Source organism: Prorops nasuta, unplaced genomic scaffold (assembly GCF_024137725.1).
Source record: "Prorops nasuta isolate Cenicafe-Biocafe unplaced genomic scaffold, Cenicafe_Pnas_1.2 PNAS00009, whole genome shotgun sequence".
Classification (NCBI taxonomy): domain Eukaryota; kingdom Metazoa; phylum Arthropoda; class Insecta; order Hymenoptera; family Bethylidae; genus Prorops; species Prorops nasuta.
Genome location: NW_027116806.1, coordinates 1385780 through 1407827, shown reverse-complemented (window position 1 = coordinate 1407827; position 22048 = coordinate 1385780). Strand labels below are relative to the sequence as shown.

The 22048-nt window shown below is 32.0% G+C and overlaps 1 protein-coding gene across 1 annotated transcript in view; it reads left to right on the top strand.

The window, feature by feature from the left end:
• The window catches only part of Suv3 (Suv3 helicase), a 254617-nt gene that overhangs the window by 81598 nt on the left and 150971 nt on the right, over positions 1–22048 (top strand). Inside the window, exons 6-7 of the mRNA XM_066731491.1 lie at positions 2090–2403; positions 21320–21461. Of these exons, the coding sequence (XP_066587588.1) occupies positions 2090–2403; positions 21320–21461 (456 nt within the window). The remainder of the gene's footprint in view (positions 1–2089; positions 2404–21319; positions 21462–22048) is intronic.

Genomic DNA, 22048 nt, shown 5'->3' with positions numbered 1-22048 from the left:
GAGTATGTAATTACTGGGTACAACAATAATAGTACTGATTATTTCGCGAAGTATGTATTTTAGGAAAAAATGTTTATTGATCTTTTAAAAAGTACTTTCACAAATCTATCAGATGGTGTCACTAAATTAATCTTGAAAGGAGTTTTCAATATCATATGAAGGGCACATGAAATTTTTCAAATGAGAACCCCTATTTTTTATTACATATTTTCCTATAGATTATTTCAATAAGCTTTTTAAAATACTATTTGCATTCATAATTTCACGAAACATCGACGAGGCATTTTGATGCAAAATTTGTGTGAATAAAGTAAGCGAATACCTATAAGTATGTATGAACAGGTACCGCGTATACTATATATTTATTGAAACACACTTTTACACGCGTTATTGCATATTGAAATAACGCGTGTAAAAGTGTGTTTCAATAAATATATAGAATACGCGGTACCTGTTCATACATACTTATAGGTATTCGCTTACTTTATTCACACAAATTTTGCATCAAAATGCCTCGTCGATGTTTCGTGAAATTATGAATGCAAATAGTATTTTAAAAAGCTTATTGAAATAATCTATAGGAAAATATGTAATAAAAAATAGGGGTTCTCATTTGAAAAATTTCATGTGCCCTTCATATGATATTGAAAACTCCTTTCAAGATTAATTTAGTGACACCATCTGATAGATTTGTGAAAGTACTTTTTAAAAGATCAATAAACATTTTTTCCTAAACTACATACTTCGCGAAATAATCAGTACTATTATTGTTGTACCCAGTAATTACATACTCCATTCATGCGAACTGCGTTACCTACCTAGTATCTAGTTATAATTAACAGAATTGTGGGTAATCGTCGGTAACCTTATAATCTCGGCGTTCAGTAATCTGAACATAGCTGTTTTTCGGGACAAAATCCTTTAGGGTCATAATATCCTTGTGCCATAATCCATACTACCGTGCGACGCTTCAGGCCGTGCACGTAATGATAAATTTTTTTTTCGCTATAAAAACTAAATGAGTATCCGAATTTTAATTTTTTTCTCTATAGAGAGCTCAAGAACATTTCTGATATTTTTTTATAATCGTGAGAGTATAACAACACATTCGTAAATTCAAATGTTTAGTATAATTGCTAACGGTGTTCAAAATTTATAACCATGTTTTTTTTATTTTAATAAAACATTGATCTCTTCCTGAGTATTTTGGTTCCAGTTAGAGTCATTTATCTTATTTCGTCTAAGAGATATGAATTTTCAAGGATTACATATTTTTTTACCAAAAACAGCGAAAAGGCAAATTTAGACTGCTCGTATCTTCGAAATAAAAAAAGATTTTTCACTCTAACTTGCGCCAAAAGTCTGGTATTTTCTTACATTTTAATGTATTTTATTTAACAAGAATTTGCTATTATACTTCGAAATTTATCCGTTTTGACATGGAATGACCTTTACATAACATGTAACGTGTCATTTGTTTCTAATAATGCCAAATTTTTGGTTAATTTAAAAGCACCTGATGTGAGGGGAAGTTATATATTTACTAATAGTATTATTTGATATAAAGTTTTCATCTTTTTTCTCAACATATTTACCATATTATGCAATAAGAAAACTGGTCTATTTTATACCATTTTCTCCTTCTCTCTCTCTCTCTTTTTCTTTTACTAACATAACATCGGCTTGCGCTATTTTGTCAGTACTAATCAGAGCCATTTTTCTCCATATATTTAGTCGTAATTGAAGCAATTTCGTTTACAATTTACACAAATCATTAGGTTCATTGTGTTGACTTTTGTTTTAAAAGTGATTAGATTATTATTTTTTTCTTTTAACTGCAGCATAGTCTTCCAATTTTTTTAGTAATGAAAGAAATATATTGTTTGTTTCATATAATTTGAGATTTATTTAATCGTTAGAACAGCTTCTGGTGATTTCAAATCACGTTGGAAACAATTAATCCATCAAGAAATAACCCCTTTTTGATGTAATTACATTTTGCATCATAACGCTTTGCAATTTTTTATCTGCATGATCTACTTAGTGGATGTGTAAAATGTCATAATGAGAATAACTCGTTTTTTTACAGATACAATCAATATGTGCTACTACATGTGAAGAGGTGGAAATTCATAAATATGAGCGGTTAACTGAGTTACGAGTCGAAGAACAGGCGCTTGGATTTTTAACAAATGTAGAACCTGGAGATTGTATAGTATGCTTTAGTAAGCATGATATATATTCTGTATCTCAAAAAATTGAATCCATAGGAATTCCAGTTGCTGTAATATATGGCAGTTTGCCACCATCTACCAAATTGGCGCAAGCAGCTAAATTTAATGACCCTAAAAACCCGTGTAAAGTATTAGTAGCAACAGACGCTATTGGAATGGGATTAAATCTGTAAGTAGTATATTAATTTTAAAAAATGGGCTTAACCGGATAAAAGAGCTATTATTGCTTTTTTAAAAACCGTTTGACTGGTGGATTTCTATTTCAAAAGATAAAGCTTTTCTTATAATTGTATATGGCTAACTCAAAAATTTACTATATAATAAAAAAGTCATGTTTTTAGTTTTTATTTTATTGTGACTTATCTACTGAATGTTTTGTCATGAAAATTTTTTAACGAAGTTCCTCGGTGCGTATGCAAGATGCCGAATAAATACAATGATAGATACCGAGTATAGGCTATTATGAAATCTTACGATACCGACTCGTGAGATAGGATCACGAATAGATTATAGATAAAACGTTTCCGATCAATTTCGTTGACTAACAGAAGTCCAGATGAAAAGTCTGGCGCTCCACGAGGAAAGTTTCATGTTGCTCTAGGAAGCAAGGCGGGGCCATGCAAAGCAACCTGAGATATGGAGAAGTGGCTTCGGTGAATCCTAATATTATACTAAGCCAGTCAATAGAGCATTTTGCACGGCAGAAATACTAACAGGAGGCGAGTAGCATTGTTATTTATATACGGACGCCCAGATTCATATATGTTTTTCACTCGAGTTGTTAAGCGAGAACTTCATTATAAACAATTTAATGCTAAAAATCATGTTTTCTGAGATTTTGGCTTGTAACTTTTAAACCGGTGGAGTAATCTGAATATTTACAACAAATAAAATGTAAAGAAAGAAAATATCTAAAAAATGAAATCATGAGCGCCTTGATGCGATAATTAGAAGCGGAGATAATTTAAAAGACTGGAAAATTTAGTGTTCTTTCAAAAATGTATAAGTCCGAAATTTTTAAAGCTACATCATTCACCCTTCAGACCTAAATAGGAAATTATATATTCCTTACATGTGAGAAAATCAGGCACTATCGGACATTTACTTTCATCATAATTACGAATGAAACTTTCCAGTGCCCATTTTCTCTAGCTGATCCCTATGCATAACCATTCGTGCTGCATTAATTTTAAAGATTTTGATAGCTGATAATATATGCTACGAAACGTACATTTAAGAAGGGAAACCCAATTACACGACCAAAATTATATCCATTTTATTTAAATATTTTAATTAAAAAGAAATTATTTCACAAGAGTGAAATTTTTAGTATAGGTTATGTATACAGGATGTCTATCAGCAATGATGTTTTTAATTTTAAACACATTCTTGGGATTAAACTAAGTGGAAAAGTCCTATACTATAAGGTCCGGAAAAGCATCATTGCTGAGATAAATCAATTTTAAACTTATAAATCAGGGCTTTGATTCAACGGAAAAATGACTAAACTTTCACTTTCGTTGACAGTTCCCCTTCAAGAAACAAAAGAATTTTGTACTTTTCTGTCGATCCGTATTGTCGTACACGCATACACACACACGCACGCAACTACGCCGATTATTAATATTACTTCCTAATGTCTTACATTCCTGATCCCTGTGCCGATGAAATTTATTTTCTGCCTAATTTTAAATGGACCTTCGACAACAACCATTTAATTGAAAAATCTGGATAACGATACGGCGTTATTCGTAGACTAATTTTCAAGTCGGTTTATCTATTCGGTGACGCGACATATGAACTGCTCAAAGATAGTCAAGAAATGAGTATTATATTAAAAAAGGTATTATAAGAAGTCGTATTTTTTCCGGTTTTTGAAAATCTTACTGTTTTATGAAATAAAACAGTTTGTTGCATCATTGGAAGAGCAAAATACTTAAAAATAGGTTTTCAACTAATGCCATAGTCTTATCTGGAAATTTCGACCTACATGGAGAGCTTGAGGGATCCGTTTAAGAATAAATAAACATTCATCTATTCTATGAAAATACAAACCAAAAAATTAAGAATAATTTTTTCTATATGCCGTAGAATATACATTTTTTTTATTTAGTAATTTTTACATACTGCCTGCAAAAATGCACTTGCCAGTAAAACTAGCCAATTTCGAGATGCGATTCTATTTTATAGTGAATAGAAGGTGACGTGATGCTGAATGAAATATTTACCAATTCAGCAAGGAAATTGTAATAAAAGTAGAATAGGCAAGCTTAAGTATTTCCTAACATATCTGGAAAGCTTTCGTACCGAAGAGCATGCAAAAAATATGAATCCTCTGCAGCAATAATAAAACATTATTTTTAATATTGTGGCTTGTCTTTTCATAAAATAAAAGGAGGCTTATTTATTCTCAAATGAATCCTTAAAGCTCTCCACTTCGATCAAAATTTCAAGATACGACTATGCCATTGTTTGCATTAAAACCGATTTTCAAGTCATTTTGCTCTTTCAATAAGGTAGCAATCTGTTGTATGTAATAGAACAGTAAGATTCTCGAGAAGTGATACAAAAAGATGTCTTCAAATTGCTTTTTTAATATAACATTTTTGTTGATTACCTTATTAGTTAGAGCAGTTCATAAAGCACGTCATCGAACAGATAAAATGACCTCAAAATTAATTTACAAAGAACGACCGTATTGTTGTCCAGAATTTTCAACTTAATAAGCGTTTCTGAGAATATGATTGAAAATAGGCAGAACAAAAATTTCATACAGCGCCTGGATCAGAAATGTAGGACTTTAAATGTGTAATATTGATAATCAGTGTAGTTGCATGTGTGCGCATACGACAATACGGAACAACAGAGAAGTATAAACTTTTTTTGTTTTTTGAAGGGAAGTTGTCAACGAAAGTGAGAGTAAAGTAATTTTTCCATTGAATCAAAGCCCTGATTCACCGGTTTAAATTTGATTTATCTTAGCAATGATGCTTTTACAGATGTCATGGTATAGGACATTTTTACTTAGATTAGCCTCAAGAATATGTGGTTAAAATTAAAAAACATCATTGCTGTTACATCCTATAAATAAACTAGCTACAGGCCACATATGTGACAACCCCAGCCCTTTAAAGATTAAAAAGTATTTTTTTGGTAAATGAATCGTACTAAAATACAAAAAATGTTTATATTTTAAATGTTTTCCTGACAAAGAAGCAATTGATAGTTACTCGGGGAGTAGATGTTGACCAAAGTATGAATATATTTGAAATTTTAATTTTTTTCCAATATGTTGTATCAACTAGATATCTCGTGCGAAGAAGGATAAAAAAATTTTATTCTATAAAATAATTTTAATTTATGTATTTATGGATTACAGTTAAAAATGAGTGCAATAACTTCATAATTTGTGTTTTTAAATTGTCAAATTGCTTTGAGTTGCTGACAAAATCGTTTTACAATAATGTCCTTTGATGTGTAACGTTATTCCCGTCAGTGTAAGGGGCCACTCACACTACGGATTTTCCCATTACCTTCGCCCGTCCTTATCTATCGGTATCAGGGCGCCAGTTGGTCAGTTGGGTGGCCAACAGCCCTACGTTATCATTTGAGTCTTTCGACTCCATTCTCTATGCATCTTATACGGCCCTGCGGCCATGCATTTGGACGGTGGCGGTAGCCAGGGTCGCTCAGTATGCTAGGTCGTGGAGAGAGGGGAGGGTTCCTTACGGAAGTCCGAGCCTCGCAGACCTACCTGCCGAGGGGCATATATTTATCCCTCACCACCCACACACAGGTGGTGGTGAGGAGTGCGGGAACATGCGGTATCATTGCCAAGCATAGTGTTTGCCAGGAGCGGACCGCCATGGAGGCAATGTAAGCGGCCCGTCCAGCCATAGCGCAAGCCTATGGGATTACGGAGGGCACCGGGACACATTCCAATGGGCTAACTACGCCCCTGCACAACCCACTATGCATTGGCCGGTATCCAGTCGTGACGTACGTGCAGGCTGGCCTATAGCACACGCCTCACGTACACGAGCCGACCCATGGCTGCTGAGTGCCGCGTCACGCGCTCACCAGCACGCACGGACACATCAGCACGGTCCCACGGTCGCGTTTCGACTGCCTGCTATTGGCAGTTAGCGCACAACATTTGCGCAGTTTGCTTGAAGCGCGTAACCAACGTTCAAGCCAGACTCGATGTTCTATCTCCTCTCCTCGTGGGGACTTATAGACACGGTCATTCTTTTAGGACTCCCCGAGGCCGCTTCTCCTTATCTTAGGTTGCCTGGGTTGTTTGGCATGGCCCTGCCTTACTTCTCAAGGTAACCTGGACATCGTTTACTGGAGGGCCGGTCTTTTCATCCGGGCCTCTTCCTGTCGACGGGGTCTATCCTTGACGTTAGCTATAATCTACTCGTAAGCCTATCTCACGAGTCGGTAACGTAGGGATTAATAATATCCACTGTTCGGTAGCTTTTATACTTTTTATTCGGTATCTCGTATACGTAACGGGGAACTTCGTCACAGATGATAATTCAACCTTGCAGATTTCCATTCAGTGTTGCCATAAATACGGTCTTGTCCGTAAAAGTACGGTAAATAAAGCTAAAATACAGTATACGGTCTTAGTATCAATACCGTACGTGATTGTACGGTAATCCGACCATATCTTAAAAATATGTGTGTTTTGAGCCTAACGCGGCCACCAAGCCTGGCTTCCGATTAGCCAGCTAAAAATAGTATACTTCCCGTGACATATATATACTATACTAAGTAAATTATACTGAGTATAGTACATATAACGGGAAGTATACTACTTTAGCTGACTAATCGTAAGCTGTGCTGGGGTTCTGTAATTTCCCAGCGATGATTGTCGGTATCGCTAACTACCGATAGTTGTCGCTTGCAGTAACGAAAAGAGCGATTCTGTAACTTCCGTCTATATGGATTCAGTAACTAGTTATCGACAACTTTCGGTAATTGAATCGAGTTACCGAGAGATATTGCTAAGAGCGATTATGTAACACAAAGTTTTCGATAATTGTCGTTAAAAATGTCGGTCGCTACCGAATTCTATCATTAACTTAACGACGACCGTGATAGGCGTCGGTAGATGTTTACCGAGAAAGTAAATATAATGAATGTCACAAATATTTCTTAAATTAATATTTAGAAATCACAAAAAAGTACCTACAATAAATTTTCTTTATAAATTAAGGCTTACAGTAAAAATCGTAGGAAATAAAATTTAATATTTTTCCAATTTTTATATTTAAAAATAACTATATATATATATATACATATATGCAGAGGTTTTCCCTAAAATATAGAATTAATTGTATTATTTAACTATAGCACACAGGCACTAACTGTACATTGCCTGACTCAAAAAAATGTTAAAATATTAATCTTTAATACTTATTTTCATTAAAATATACTTACGTTTTAATACTTCTTTTAAATAAAATATGATAATTTTGCTATAGTATGAATTGCTATAGTCAAAATTGATATAGTCAAGTAACACAAAAATTCCTATTTCGTTTGGTATTAAATACACCAATATTATCAACTTCCCTAGAACCTTAACGAATTTTATCGTTATCGTACAAATATGAGTTGCACCGACTATTGTCGTAAAGCTAAAGTTACAGAATCGCTCATTCGTTAGCGCAAGCGATAACTGTCGGTAGTTAGCGATACCGACAGCTGTCGTTAAGGGGTTTAACCCACTTGAGGTCAAAAACACTCACAATATAATAGTTGATGTGGTATATATTATTTATTACGATTATTGTGAGTTTTTGGTAGAATGCGTCCAAGGAAAAGCAAAGGTTTATTAAAGTTATTCGTCGGATAAATTTTATATTAGTACCGTTGAACCTCTAGCGACATCTATCTCGGTCGTTGTTAAATTATAACGATATAATTAGTTTTCCTTTCAATAAAAAACTCAGTGAAATATCAATTCTCAGCTAAATGATTCGGTTTAGTACAATTTATAATAACTTCAATTGTTCATAACTCCGTCGCCTAACTAAGATTGAACTGAGAGTTTTTTTAAAAAGGAGAAAGGTACGTTTATTCGGTAGGAATCGGTAGGTTACCGACAGTACCGACATTACAAGCGACAGTCATTACTGACTCTGAGTTACAGAATCTCACTTAGCGATTTCTGTCGGTAACTGGACTTAACGATACCGAAAGTTGTCGCTAAGAGTTACAGAATCCCACTATTGAGTTTGGTAGCGTTGAACCTAGGGCAGGGCTCGGAATGGCTTGCAACTTTCGGCTGATTTCCAAGCTCTATCCCCTCCACCAAGTCACGTGGGCTCGCAGTCGCTGGTCGTAGCTGCGCGCGCAAGCCTAAGCCAAGTGCGGCGCACGTAATTATTATGGTTCAGATAAAACACGTGGCACCAAATTAATGTTTATCAGTAATAGTATTATTGCGTTTATGCTGAAAAAATTCCATATGAATAAAAATGTTACATTAGTATAAATTATGTACCATTTATAGGCTTAACGTCATTTTAAATATACTATTACAAAATAATATAAGCCGAAAGTGTTACACTAATGTAATTATTTGATTTTAATAAACATTAAATTTATTCGATCTACAGGGTTTTTCTCTAACAGCGGAACATAGGAGATTCGTGTTATTTGACTATAGTAAATTTTACTATAGTCAAATTACTGTTTTCCATTTAATTTAAATATTAAACGTAGTAACCAAGATTAATTGAGTAAAATGACATTTATAATGAATAATAAAAGCAATTAAACTAAAATAACCATTAAATTGTAACTATCTACGCTTTTATTAATTATAATAATGTGTAGTAAGTGCTTCATTGCTATAGTTAAATAACACAATCCTATGTTCCGCTGTTAGAGAAAAACTCTGTATAAAAGAATAGTAGTATGGCCCTGTGTATTGAATTTGTAACTATTAAAAGTACGCAAATTGCAGTATTATTTTCCATATTGTAGTTCTGCTGCTAAAATTAAATATGCGTACAAATACAATAATATTTACCATTTTTTTTACATGAAAGATATACCTGTACTTATATACCAATCTACTTTATTGATGTAGGCAGTTTCAATAATCAAATGACAGATTCTTAATAGATTTCCACATCACCCAGGAGGTACTTTTAATGATGCATCTTTTTTAAGTAGTATCCCCAGTAGGTTTAATCCACTGTAATTAACAACACGAGAAATTAAAAATTATTTTGGTTTATATGTTGTGATTGGAGGAACTATCAAAGAAGTATCTATCTCGCTGTGTTAGTCAAATATGTTCTCTTAAGAGTAGCCAAAATGGAATCATTCATGGAAAATCGTAAATCATTTTTAACTTGTTTCAGTTTCGAAAGTGAACATATTCACGCAAATAGGTAGATTTAAACAGAAAAAATTTTGCGCCTAAAATTTCTGAAAAGACATAGAATTGCTTCTTAAAGTTGCAAGTATTTGGAGCAGATTCTTGAAGTAAATATTTACAGACGGCAATGTGAGGAATAGTATTAAATACTAAATCATGCCTAAACATACATTAAAATTTGCACCGAAGGAATTAACACGTCTGATCAATTGAGAAATAGACTGTTTTGACGTTTGCAATTAATAATTGACATTATGAAGGTAATTCGTTAAGCTATTGTTATTAAAGCTAATTCACAAGGAGAATGCATAATTTTTGTTCTATAAGAAATATTGAAACTTTCGCTGGTTTTTAATGATAAATAACACGCGATTTCATGAGAATGTGTACAACCGTACGCACACTAAGCAAATTCACACCTACATGTAATTTTAATTTGATATATCTAGTAAACTGCTAGAAGGAATGTTACTTTCATATAGTGTTTTGAAAAGCTCTTGATATAAGCTGAAAGAATATGTAATAAAAAATAGTAGGTTATTTAAAAAATTGGAGGTGACCTTCATATATTTTTCAAACACAATTTGAAAATCAAACTAATGATAACATTTATTGTCCCCTTTTGAACCATAAAACTTTTGTATGAAACATTTTTTGAAAAATTATTGGATTTCGAAATAATCAACTGGAAACTTTTGTAACGAACACCCTGTGTTGTTATTACACTCAGGAGGTTGACTAGAAGATTTAAATATTTTAGTATCGTTTTCAGTCTCCCAACGAACTTTTTCAGTATAAAAACAATATTATTGACATTGTCAAACATCAGCAATTGTTCGATACATGATTATTGCCGTTTAAAGTGTCAGAATAAACGGTCATTAGAACGGATTAGTCGATTAGGTCTCCGGTTGTGCGATTTTGTAATTTAGAGGTCGAAATAAATCTTCTCTTCTTTCTTTTGTTCATGAAAAATTGATTTCTTTTGAAAGCAAGTGATATCGATTTCTTCCTTGATTTTGCTCGTTTTGTGTTGTGAATTCTCTAATTTATTGACAGTTAAAGTGATAAAATGAGTGGAAATCAAAAATATAATCAGCGTTTCAACAGTTGCTGGGAAGACAAATTCTTCGCTTATATATCCAACACAACGGTATGTCTGATTTGCCATTATGAGCCATCCATAGTTTCTAAATTTACTATAGAAAAACATTATTTTTCAAAGCACATGTCGAAATATATTCATTCAATTTATAAAGATGATGAAAGACGAAATTTAATAGAAGGATTGAAATTAGTTCTTAAACAATATTCTGATGAATCTCCAAATTTGGATATTGCTGCCTAAACATCCTCATTTGTTCGTAAAGCTTCCTACGATATTTCTTTGCTTATTGCTCAACGTGGTAAGCCTTTTGTTGATGGCGAATTTATTAAATCGTGTCTTCTTAAAGCAGTAAATGCATTTGGAGGATCTTCGACGGTTGATGATGTTCTTCAAATTCCATTGAGCGATAAAATGGTTGCTTCCAGAGTGCAAGTAACAGCTGGTTCTATTGAAGAAAAATTGAAATTTCTGCTACAGTCGTGTGTATGTTTTTCATTGTGCCTCGAGACGAAAGTACTGACAACCGTCATGTCAGTCAATTAAGTATGTTTGTGCGCATTGTACAAGATGACTTTTCTTATACTGAAGAGTTATTATTTTTCTTCCCGTTACATGATACAACGACAGGCGCAGATATTTTTAGCGCGGTAGAAAACACTTTTGAAAAATTTAATATTAATTTTTCCAAGTTTTCGTGCAACGTCACGGATGGTGCACCGTCTATGTTAGGAACTAGAATAGGATTGGCTAGGCAGCTATTTCAAAGACATATAAAAGTTCCTTTAATCCATTGCATTATTCATCAAGAAGCATTATGTGGTAATGCAATAAAGATTACTGCTGCAATGAAAATGGTCACAAAAATTATAAATTTCATTAAAGGAGGATATATATCATTAACTCATCGTCAATTTAAATTATTTTTATCTGAGCATGATTCACTCTATAAGGATATACCTTTATATTCTGATGTTCGTTGGCTTAGTGCAGGGCAATGTTAAGAAAGGTTTTTCGCTTTAAAGAATGAAATAATGATGTTCTTGCAAAGTATAGCAATGACATCAGCAATGTATAATGAGTTCAAATCATTCTTAGAAGATATAGATTCTCTTCGTAAGCTAGCATTAATAACAGATGATCTTAACACCTTGAATTATAAATTGCAAACATAAAAACAATCTATTTCTCAATTAGTCAGTCATATCGATTCCTTCATAGCAAAATTAAATATGCTTATGCATAATTTAATACATAATAGCTTTTATCACTTTCCCGCATGTAAATATTTACTGGAAGAATCTGCTCCAAATACTTGCGACTTTAAGAAACACTTCTACATATATCCTTCAATCGATTATTGAAGAATTCACTACTCGTTTTAAAGATTTGCAAGCTCTTAGAAAGGATTTAATTTTATATGAAAATGTCTTCTTTGTACCTATTGAGGAGCAAAATGTAACCTTACGGGAAAAACTTTGCGACTTACAAAATGGTATTTCTTTGCATTATTTAAAAAATAAATTTCAGAACTCATTAGAAATTAAAACCTCGCCAAAAGACAAATATCCTTTTCTAAGAAGTTTTGTGCTCAGGATATTTTCTATGTTTAGATCCACCTATTTGTGTGAATGTTCGTTTTCTAAAATGGAACAAATCAAGAATGATTTACGGTCTTCCATGAATGATTCCACTTTGACTGCTCTTATGAGAACATATTTAACTAACATCGAAATAGATACTTCTTCGTTAGTTCTTTCAGTCACAACATATAAACCAAATTAAGCTTTAACTTCTTTTGTTGTCAATTACAGTGGATTAGACCTATTGGGAATACCACTTACAAAAAAAATGCATCGTTAATAGTACCTCCTGGGTGATGTGGAAATCTGTTAAGAATCTGTCATTTGATTATTGAAACTGTCTACATCAATAAAGTAGATAGGAATATAAGTACAGGTATATCTTTCATGTAAAAAAAAATGGTAAATATTATTGTATTTGTACGCATATTTATTTTTAGCAGCAGAACTACAATATGGAAAATAATACTGCAATTTGCGTACTTTTAATAGTTACAAATTCAATACACAGGGCCATAGCACTATTCTTTTATAGATCGAATAAATTTAATGTTTATTAAAATCAACTAATTACAGTAGTGTAACACACTTTCGACTTATTATTTGGTAATACTATATAATATTTAGAATAACGTTGAGCCAATAAATGGTAAATTTTTTATACTATTGCTGATAAACAGTAATTTGGTCCCATGTGTTTTATTTGTTCCAGAATTGCGTGTGCCGCCCCTGGCTATGTTTTACGCGCCCAGCTACGACCAGCGACTGCGAGACCACGTGACTTGGTGGAGGGGATAGAGCTTGGAAATCAGCCGAAAGTTGCAAGCCGTTCCGAGCCCTGACCTAGGGCCTAGAGTGGCCCACACGTTTAGACAGTGCAATGTTTTACGAAATAAAATACTTGATATGATTGGTCGATTAATCAGATCTTGAAATTGACTAATCATATCAAGAATTCTGCTTATCACAGGTTAACACAGTGCAATCGGTGATTACATAAGAGTATGGCTGTATCGAAATAAACAGAATAATAGGAAAAGTAAAGCTGCCAGTCTTTTTCTCAAGTTTAAGGCAATGTCAAGTTCAGACAGTGATAATAGCCGAGGTGAAGCCTTGCAAAACAAATCAAAGGTTACAACAAAATCTCACAGGGCTCAGGTTAATATAAAGATCTATATATTATTACACTTACAGTCACCGGCATGGCGGCAATGGCGGCATATGGCGTCCCTTCCAAATACAAGAGAATCGGTATCCCTCATAAGCATATGGTAGCAGTAAGTAGCGGTTTTCTTGCATTTCGAGGGTACAGCATACAGGGTCTTTTCCTAACAGCGGAGCATAGGAGATTCGTGTTAGTTGACTATAGCACTCGGAATGATGGAATCTGAGAGCGCTGATTGGTCAATATTGCGTAGTACTAACATATAATAGGCCGTTACCAATAGTTGAATACGAAAAATGAGATTCATCCGCCATTTTGGTGTGGAGAAATGTTTACATGCTGATCGTAGCAGAAAGAGGTGTAAAATGGAAAAATGTCAAATGTTGTCGTTACTAAAGTAAAAATTGAATACTTTGAATGAAAATGAAGAATATTCGTACTTTTCATTCATTATTTTCAATTTTTACTTTAGTAACCTTACCATTTGACATTTCTCCATTTTACACCTCTTTCTGCTAAGATTAGCATGTAAACATTTCTCCACACCAATATGGCGGATGAATCTCATATTTTGTATCCAACTATTGGTAACGGCTTGTTATCAGTTGGTACTACGTAATATTGACCAATCAGGGCTCTCAGATTCGATCATTTCGAGTGCTATAGTCAACTAACACGAATCTCCTATGCTCCGCTATTAGGAAAAGACCCTGTATATGCCGTTAGTGTACTAATATTTTACTAGTATTTAATTTTTTAGAAATTTAAAACTTAATGGATGGAGCAATCACAATCTATATCATGGCTTCGACCTAAAGTTAATAACAAATTTAAGGCTAAATGCATTTTGTGTAATGTTGAATTTGTAAGCGAATTGTCTATAATTAAGAAACATTTCAACTCAAATAGACACAAAAGCCATGCCAAAAGTCAAGCAGGATCATGTACAGAAATTTTAGAGAAGTTTATGAAATCAGCTAATATAAGTACATCTCATAATCGTCAAGTCGAAGAAGCAGAGTTGAAACTTTGTGGCTTTTTGGTAGAACACAATTTGTCATTTCTTTCTATGGATCATCTAAGTGGCCTTCAAGCTCAGTTATATCCAGATTCAAAAATTGCTTGTGACATAGTTATACGTAGAACAAAGGCAAAAGCTATTGTTTGTAATGTGCTTGCAGTAAGTCATAAAAAAGACTTGGCAAATAAGTTACAAAAAACAAAATTCAGCATATTGTGTGATGAATTGACTGATATTGCTGCCCAAAAAACAATTTGTATTGTGGTTAAATATTTTGATGCAGAATTGGGTAAAATAAACACTTTTTTATGGGAACTTATATCACTTTTTAACGAAAAGGAGGAAGCAAACCCAGAGGCTACTGCAAAACATTTATTTTCCAAAATTATGATCTCTTTCCAGGAATTAAATATTTCTGTTGAAAATATAATAGGCTTTGGATCGGACACGTGCAATGTGATGATGGTTACAGTAAATTCTGTAGCATCTCGAATGAAAAACTGTTGTTCAGGCATAATTGTGCTAAAATGTATTTGTCATTCTCTTCACCTTTGTGCTAGCGAATCCTGTAAAACGTTACCTAGAGGAATTGAAGACTTAGTTAGAAATATATACAAATTTTTTAAAGTAATGTTTTTACCTTAAAAAAGAGTTAAATTATCTTAAACGATTCTTGATGTTAAAATAATTTTGTTTTGTGTAGACAACATATTTTAAATATTGTTTCTGTTTTTTTAGCACAGCTGCAAGCGTCAATGCGAATTTAAACAGGTTCAGAAGTTTACGAATGTTGAAATTCACAAAATTGTACACCCATCACAAACAAGATGGCTTTCAGTGGCAGCAATAGTCAGAAGAATTTTAGAACAATGGCCTGGATTAAAACTTTTTTTTCATGAGAAATGGATTCAAGAGCGTTTATTGGCAACTGAGCAAATTTATAGCAGCTTAAACGATCCATTTTGTAAACTTTATTATTTATTTTTAAATTTTATGCTACCAAAAATCACACAGATGAATGCATATTTTTAAACGGAAAAAGTTATTATTTTTAATGTGCATAGTTTAATGGTCAATTCGTATAAAGAATTATTATTATATTATATACAAAGATCTTACATATATCAAAATGCATTAGGGACTATAGATCCACAAAATGAGACATATTTTATTCCGAAAAATCAGATTTATTTGGAGATCGATGTTATAAATGAAATGAAAAAACCCGATATTTTAAGCAGGACGGATTTGATAGAACACTTTTATATCCGCTGTCAACAAGTTTTGAGCACCCTTTGTACGAAATTAAGAATAGATATGATTTTTCTGATGAAATTCTATCCAGAATTCATATATTCGCCCCTAAAAATGCATTGTCTCATCAGGTTAGAGAACAATATTCTACTTTATCGGATTTTTTTCATTTTTTATCCAGGTTTTATGACTCTAAAAAGGCACAAAGTATTGACGACCAGTGGAGATTACTGCCTTGTTATATATTTGATAAAATAGATATAAACTTCAATGATGAAATAGATCTTTTTTGGGGCAAATTGTTTCACTATGTTGATGAAATGGGAAATAATGTCTTCCAAGACTTAGCAAATTTCATTTTAAATATTTTATGTCTGCCACATTCTAATGCATCTTGTGAAAGAATTTTTAGCAAAGTTAATTTGATTAAAACTAAAAGCAGGAACAGGCTTATAACTAAAACAATAAATGGCTGTCTTCTTGCAAACCGAGCTGTTAATAAGGGTGGTAATTGTTTAAAAGCGTGTGTAACAGAAGATATGCTATCTAGAATGAACGCAAAACATGTGTATGGCCAAACGGGCGAAGGTGAAGGTTACCCAGGGAGTAATGATACCATTATAGCACATGCTTCTGATATTTCTGCTTTATTGATAAAGATGTCGAATATTATATTGATGATTTAGATGAAATATGATTATAACATTTATATATAAGAGATATATGTGTTTTGGTTATAAATAAAGTTTAATATACGTTCATTTCTACTATTCTATTCCTTTTTTTATCTATAATTTTGAAATTTACAAAATTTTAGGTTGTGGGAACTATATTTTCTTGCTATAATGTAGTATATCACACATATAAATTTAATATATAAAATACATTGTGAAGTTAGTTGATACGTAAAGGAATCGATTTCCTGCATTGTACGGTAAAAGTGACAAAGATACGGTAATTTTAGACAGTTGGTAAGGTAAACGTTCTTACTACTCATGGCAACACTGTTTCCATTAAAAACAGCCGGTAGAAATGTCACAAGAAAATTAAATCCTAAAACATTAATTTCTTCAGTTGTCGTGAATTTTAAGTTCATATATATATATATATATATATATTTGAATAAAAAAAATTTTTTCAACAAGAAAAAGCCCAGCCATACGATTTTCAAAAAATCGATGTGATCTTTTTTTGCATGATTTTCCAGTTAAACTTTTTGAGAATCTGTGCAAAATTTAAGGAGTGAAGGTCAAGTAAAAGGCAATTTTGATGTGTTTTCATTTTGAGTAAATGTAATAAATAAATTTTTAACAAATTTATTGAATTTTTATAGTTTTTTTATAATTATAGTATTTTTTGGAAACAAATGTTTGAAAATAGCGATGAAGTAGTTAGTTATTTGAAATCATCCTTTTGATTTTACGACGTGGGTCGTTCAGGTTATTAATATTATAAGAAATTCAAATTTGAGCACGGCTATTTTACATCGTTTAGTGTTTTACTTAAAATAACGATTTGCGTAAAAATTAGCAAGAACAAATGACCTAATCTTTTATACAAAACCTTATCAATTATAGAGTTTTGGGTGACCAATCATGAGTCCGGAGTCCGATTTATGAAATTGAAAGTGGTGAATCCAACATAGTAGCCAGTGAAACCAATCTGATTATAAACGGATACCCTCCCCCCACCTTTAACTTCATAACTCATATAACTCTATCCCACAAACAACTAACTTCACCTGTAATAAATGGCGGCAATTTCATAAAACGTCTAGCGTAAACATTACATATAGCCAAATATTCAAGTAAGAAAAATGAGTGAAATCCAAATGTTAGGCTAGTATTTATTTTTACTGTTGCAAGAATTAAAATTTCGAGCAAAAAAATAGTAACACAAAAATTTTACTTGCCGGGCTCATAATGTTCATACTTAAGTCGCTATCTTACAATACAATCATTGCTTCTCGTAATTTCAAAAGGTGTCTATTTAATCCCATTGCATACAACAGGCTCGTTAAGTAATTTTTTTGTGTAACTCTTTTTTTTCTCGAAATTTTAACTTTTGCCACAGTAAAAATAAATATTGGCCTAACATTTGGATTTCACTAATTTGTTTAATTGGAATATTTTAGTTTACTATATTATTTACGCCAGACGATTTATATACTTGCTGCCTTTTTTTTACAGGCATAGCTTGTTTTTTGTGGGATATATATATTAGGGTGGGTCGAAAAATTAATTTTGTCTCAGATCAAAATGGAATACCACGGAAAAGTTGCTTTGTTTGTTTAGTAATATGCCTGCAAAATGTGAGCTACGTCCGTCTTTATCTTCTGTTCTGTCCAGTAGTTTGAAATTTTCGATATTTTGTGTAATATTTTTAAAAATTCCTTAAAATAATTGATAAGTTCAATATAGTTTTTTTGAAATATAATTGAATCTTAACCACTATTATACAGCCATAATGCTTCTTTGTTAGCTTGCATTTGTTGTTAAGTATTATTTCAATTAAGTACTTAATAATAATCATTACCATACTATATTAAAAATACACTTATAATTATAGGAATTTTCGTTGCTGATTAACATGTGCGTAGAGATAAGATAAGTAATAGTAATTTAGTAATTAACGTTTTTATACATATTTTTCGCCACATGCAAACATTTGATTAATATTATGGAAGCTCTTTATTTAAAAATCCGGTAGAATTAATTAAAATTAAAGAGAAAATACAAACAGGAGATCAAATTAAATCTTGTCGCGCTATTTAGTGTTATTAGATGATCGTTGGGTTTTCGACACTAACAAGCAAATACGCTTCTCATTCTTGAAATAACTGCCAGTCGATGATACTTAAAATTTTATTCTTAATTAAAAACTTCTATAAAGTTAAAATAATCCCTTAAACAGAGAAAAATAAAATAGCGCTTTCTAATATATTTTATGGTAACTTTAGGAAACATCAAGAATTTTCATAATTATTATAAGACGAATATTGTACATTTTACTAAACATTTTAAATTTTCCGACCATTATTATGCCTGGTACTACTATATATCAGTTATTAACAAAATCCTTGATGTGTCCTAAAGTTACTAAAAAATATATTAGAAAGCGTTATTTTTTTTCTGTTTAAGGAATTATTTTAACTTTGTAGAAGATTTTAATTAAGAATAAAATTTTAAGTATCATCGACTGGCAGTTATTTCAAAAATGAGAAGCGTACTTGCTTGTTAGTGTCGAAAACCCAACGCTCATCTCTCTCATAACACTAATTAGCGCGACAAGATTTAATTTGATCTCCTGTTTGTATTTTCTCTTTAATTATAATTGAATCTACCGGATTTTTAAATAAAGAGCTTCCATAATATTAATCAAATCTTTGCATGTGGCGAAAAATATGTATAAAAGCGTTAACTACCAAATTACTATTACTTATCTTATCTCTATGCACATGTTAATCAGCAACGAAAATTCCTATAAGTATAAGTTTATTTTTAATATAGTATGGTAATGATTTTGTTTAAGAACTTAATTGAAATAATGCTTAGCAACAAATGCAAGTTAATAAAGAAGCATTATGGCTGTATAATAGTGGGTAAGATTCAATTATATTTCAAAAAATCTATATTGAACTTATCAATTATTTTAAGGAATTTTTAAAATTATTACACAAAATATCGAAAATTTCAAACTGCTGGACCGAACAGAAGATAAAGACGGACGTAGCTAAAATTTTGCAGGCATATTACTAAACAAACAAAGCAACTTTTCCGTGGTATTCCATTTTGATCTGAGACAAAATTAATTTTTCGACCCACCCTAATATATAGGCCGTGTTTAAAAATTCACTGGCAGTATAGTCAGTACTGTTATTTCTATAAGATGTGTGACATAAAATGTAGAAATTTCAGTATCAGTAGTATTGGCAATGAATTTTGAAACACGGTCATAGCTAAAAGAGTATGAGATCTCTGGATTGCATGAACCGATTTTGATGTCCATGGGCTCAAATGAAAACTTTTTCAAAACCATTTTAAGAAAAGCTTTAGCTAAATCATGAGAATGGATCTTTCATGAAGATAAATCAGTTTGTAAATTGGAATGGCCAAACTTGCTGTATCAGTTACATGGTAGTACTCGGCGGTATGTATTTGCCGTCGAGACACTGCCGTATCTCTTGATATTGACTTAGACGTCAAAGTGGGGGGGGGGGGGGGGTGGGTGTCGTTTAGACCTAGACTGACTTCTCTGATGGCGCGGCTCCAAATTAAAGAGAATACTATCTTTAAGATGTGTAATTCAATTCCATATGTGACACTTAAATGACTATTTTTTGTTTTTTTTAAACTAATATTTTATTACCTATTAATTGTTTTGATTTACTTTGTAAGCTTTGTGGGCCTTACCATACGGCTACCGTAATTTTTATTAGTTTCCCTATTCTTGCAAATTTCTCAAAATGGAACAGTTTTGAGTTCCGAACATATACTTGGGTACAATTAAAAAATTAGTCTAAAAACGCAACGTATGGTCACTTTAGTGTTACCTCGTTTCTGAAATTATCACACAAAACCATATTTTAAGTAAAACTACATAAAAAAGAAGAATAGATCTTTAATATTATAATAAAACGTACAACAAGGTTTACAAAAATATGTTACCAGCGTGTAAAATCTACCGCAGCCAGGTCAAGGAATATTCTGTGATTTTGATAATGTATTACGACCTAATAATAGAGGTGAGAATGTCTGTAATGGATACCGTTATTGCCTAATAATCACCATATTGAATCCGCCAATTTAAATTTTTAGTTTTAAAAATTTATTTGTCAATAGTGACCAAAATACAAACACATACCGTATATGATACGAATTTGTAATAGAACAACAATGTTAGTAATTTTAAGGCACTAAATTCATTCATCTACTTCGAATTTCATAAGTTTGACTCTGGATCCATAATTATCACCCCAAATGACACATAGGGTACCACGTTTCATGCAATTTTGTTGAAATTAGCAGTTATTCGTGATGGCCGTATATGAATCATTACCACTTAACTTGTTAAGCATACTTATCCGTTTTGTACAAAGCTAAATTTACCAAAACCTATTAAAAAATAAAAATTTCCTGAAAGTTGTTTTAAGAAACGAAAATTTTTCCTTTAAAAATATTTGAAATATAAAACATTTGTTTAATTTTTTAATAATCAGTTAGCTTTGTGTAAGGGCCATTAGGATAAAGAAGGTATGTTAAAATTTTCCATTTGATTGGATGAACATTGTAGATGCTACATTGCCCGTCCCTCGAAATTTTACATTTTCAGAACTAAATGCATTTTTACTTAGTAAATTGAATTAGGCCTTTGGAAAAGCATTCTTAATGTGACAAATAATCATTTTATTTTTTTATATGTTACTTGACATTCACCCCTTAAAAGTAATTATAAATAGAATAAATGAAGCTGTCCATTACTTTACATTAAATAAGTATTATTATGTATAGAAATGATTTTTATATATGACCTAATAGTTCGAATTTTTCATTTAGGCATATCCGTAGGATTATTTTTTATTCGCTTACCAGACTAGAAGCGAATGAAAAGGGTGAACGAGAAATGAAAGAAATTTCGGTATCATCTGCTTTACAAATAGCAGGTCGTGCTGGACGTTATGGTACTCAGTGGGATAAGGTAAGTTATAGACTAAATTTTTTTTGTTTGATTATCAATATTTAAATTTTGTTTCTTGTACCTTTCCTGCCATTCATATATTTTTTAGAAAAAGAAATTCGAGGTATAGCCGCTTAAAAAAATAATATGCTTTTCAAAATGCTTCCTTTTACTCTGAGGGAGTCATAGACCACTGTACCTAGTCTTATTCTCTTCGTAAGGATTTCTTTTTTAGAATATTGAAATGGTTTATAGAAATTTTTTTATTCAATATCCAAACATTAACCATTAGCTGCCACACTGGGGCATTACCGATCCTATCATATAAAAATGGTATTGCTAAGCTGCTATTGACGTTATTAACTTGAAAAAAAGTTTCTGATTATCGTGAGATATTCTTTTAATAGAAACTGTTGGCATATACACACAAAAAGTTTATGCAGTATATAAAAGAAATTGTTAAAGTGAAAAAAAAGCTAAAAATGAACATTTTCAAGTAAAACAATCATAACTTTTCCAGTTTTTAATATTAGTAGCCAAAAATGGAAGGAATACTCTTAAAATGCATATTATATAAAAAAAGGTCATTTAGTAGTCAATACTGAAAA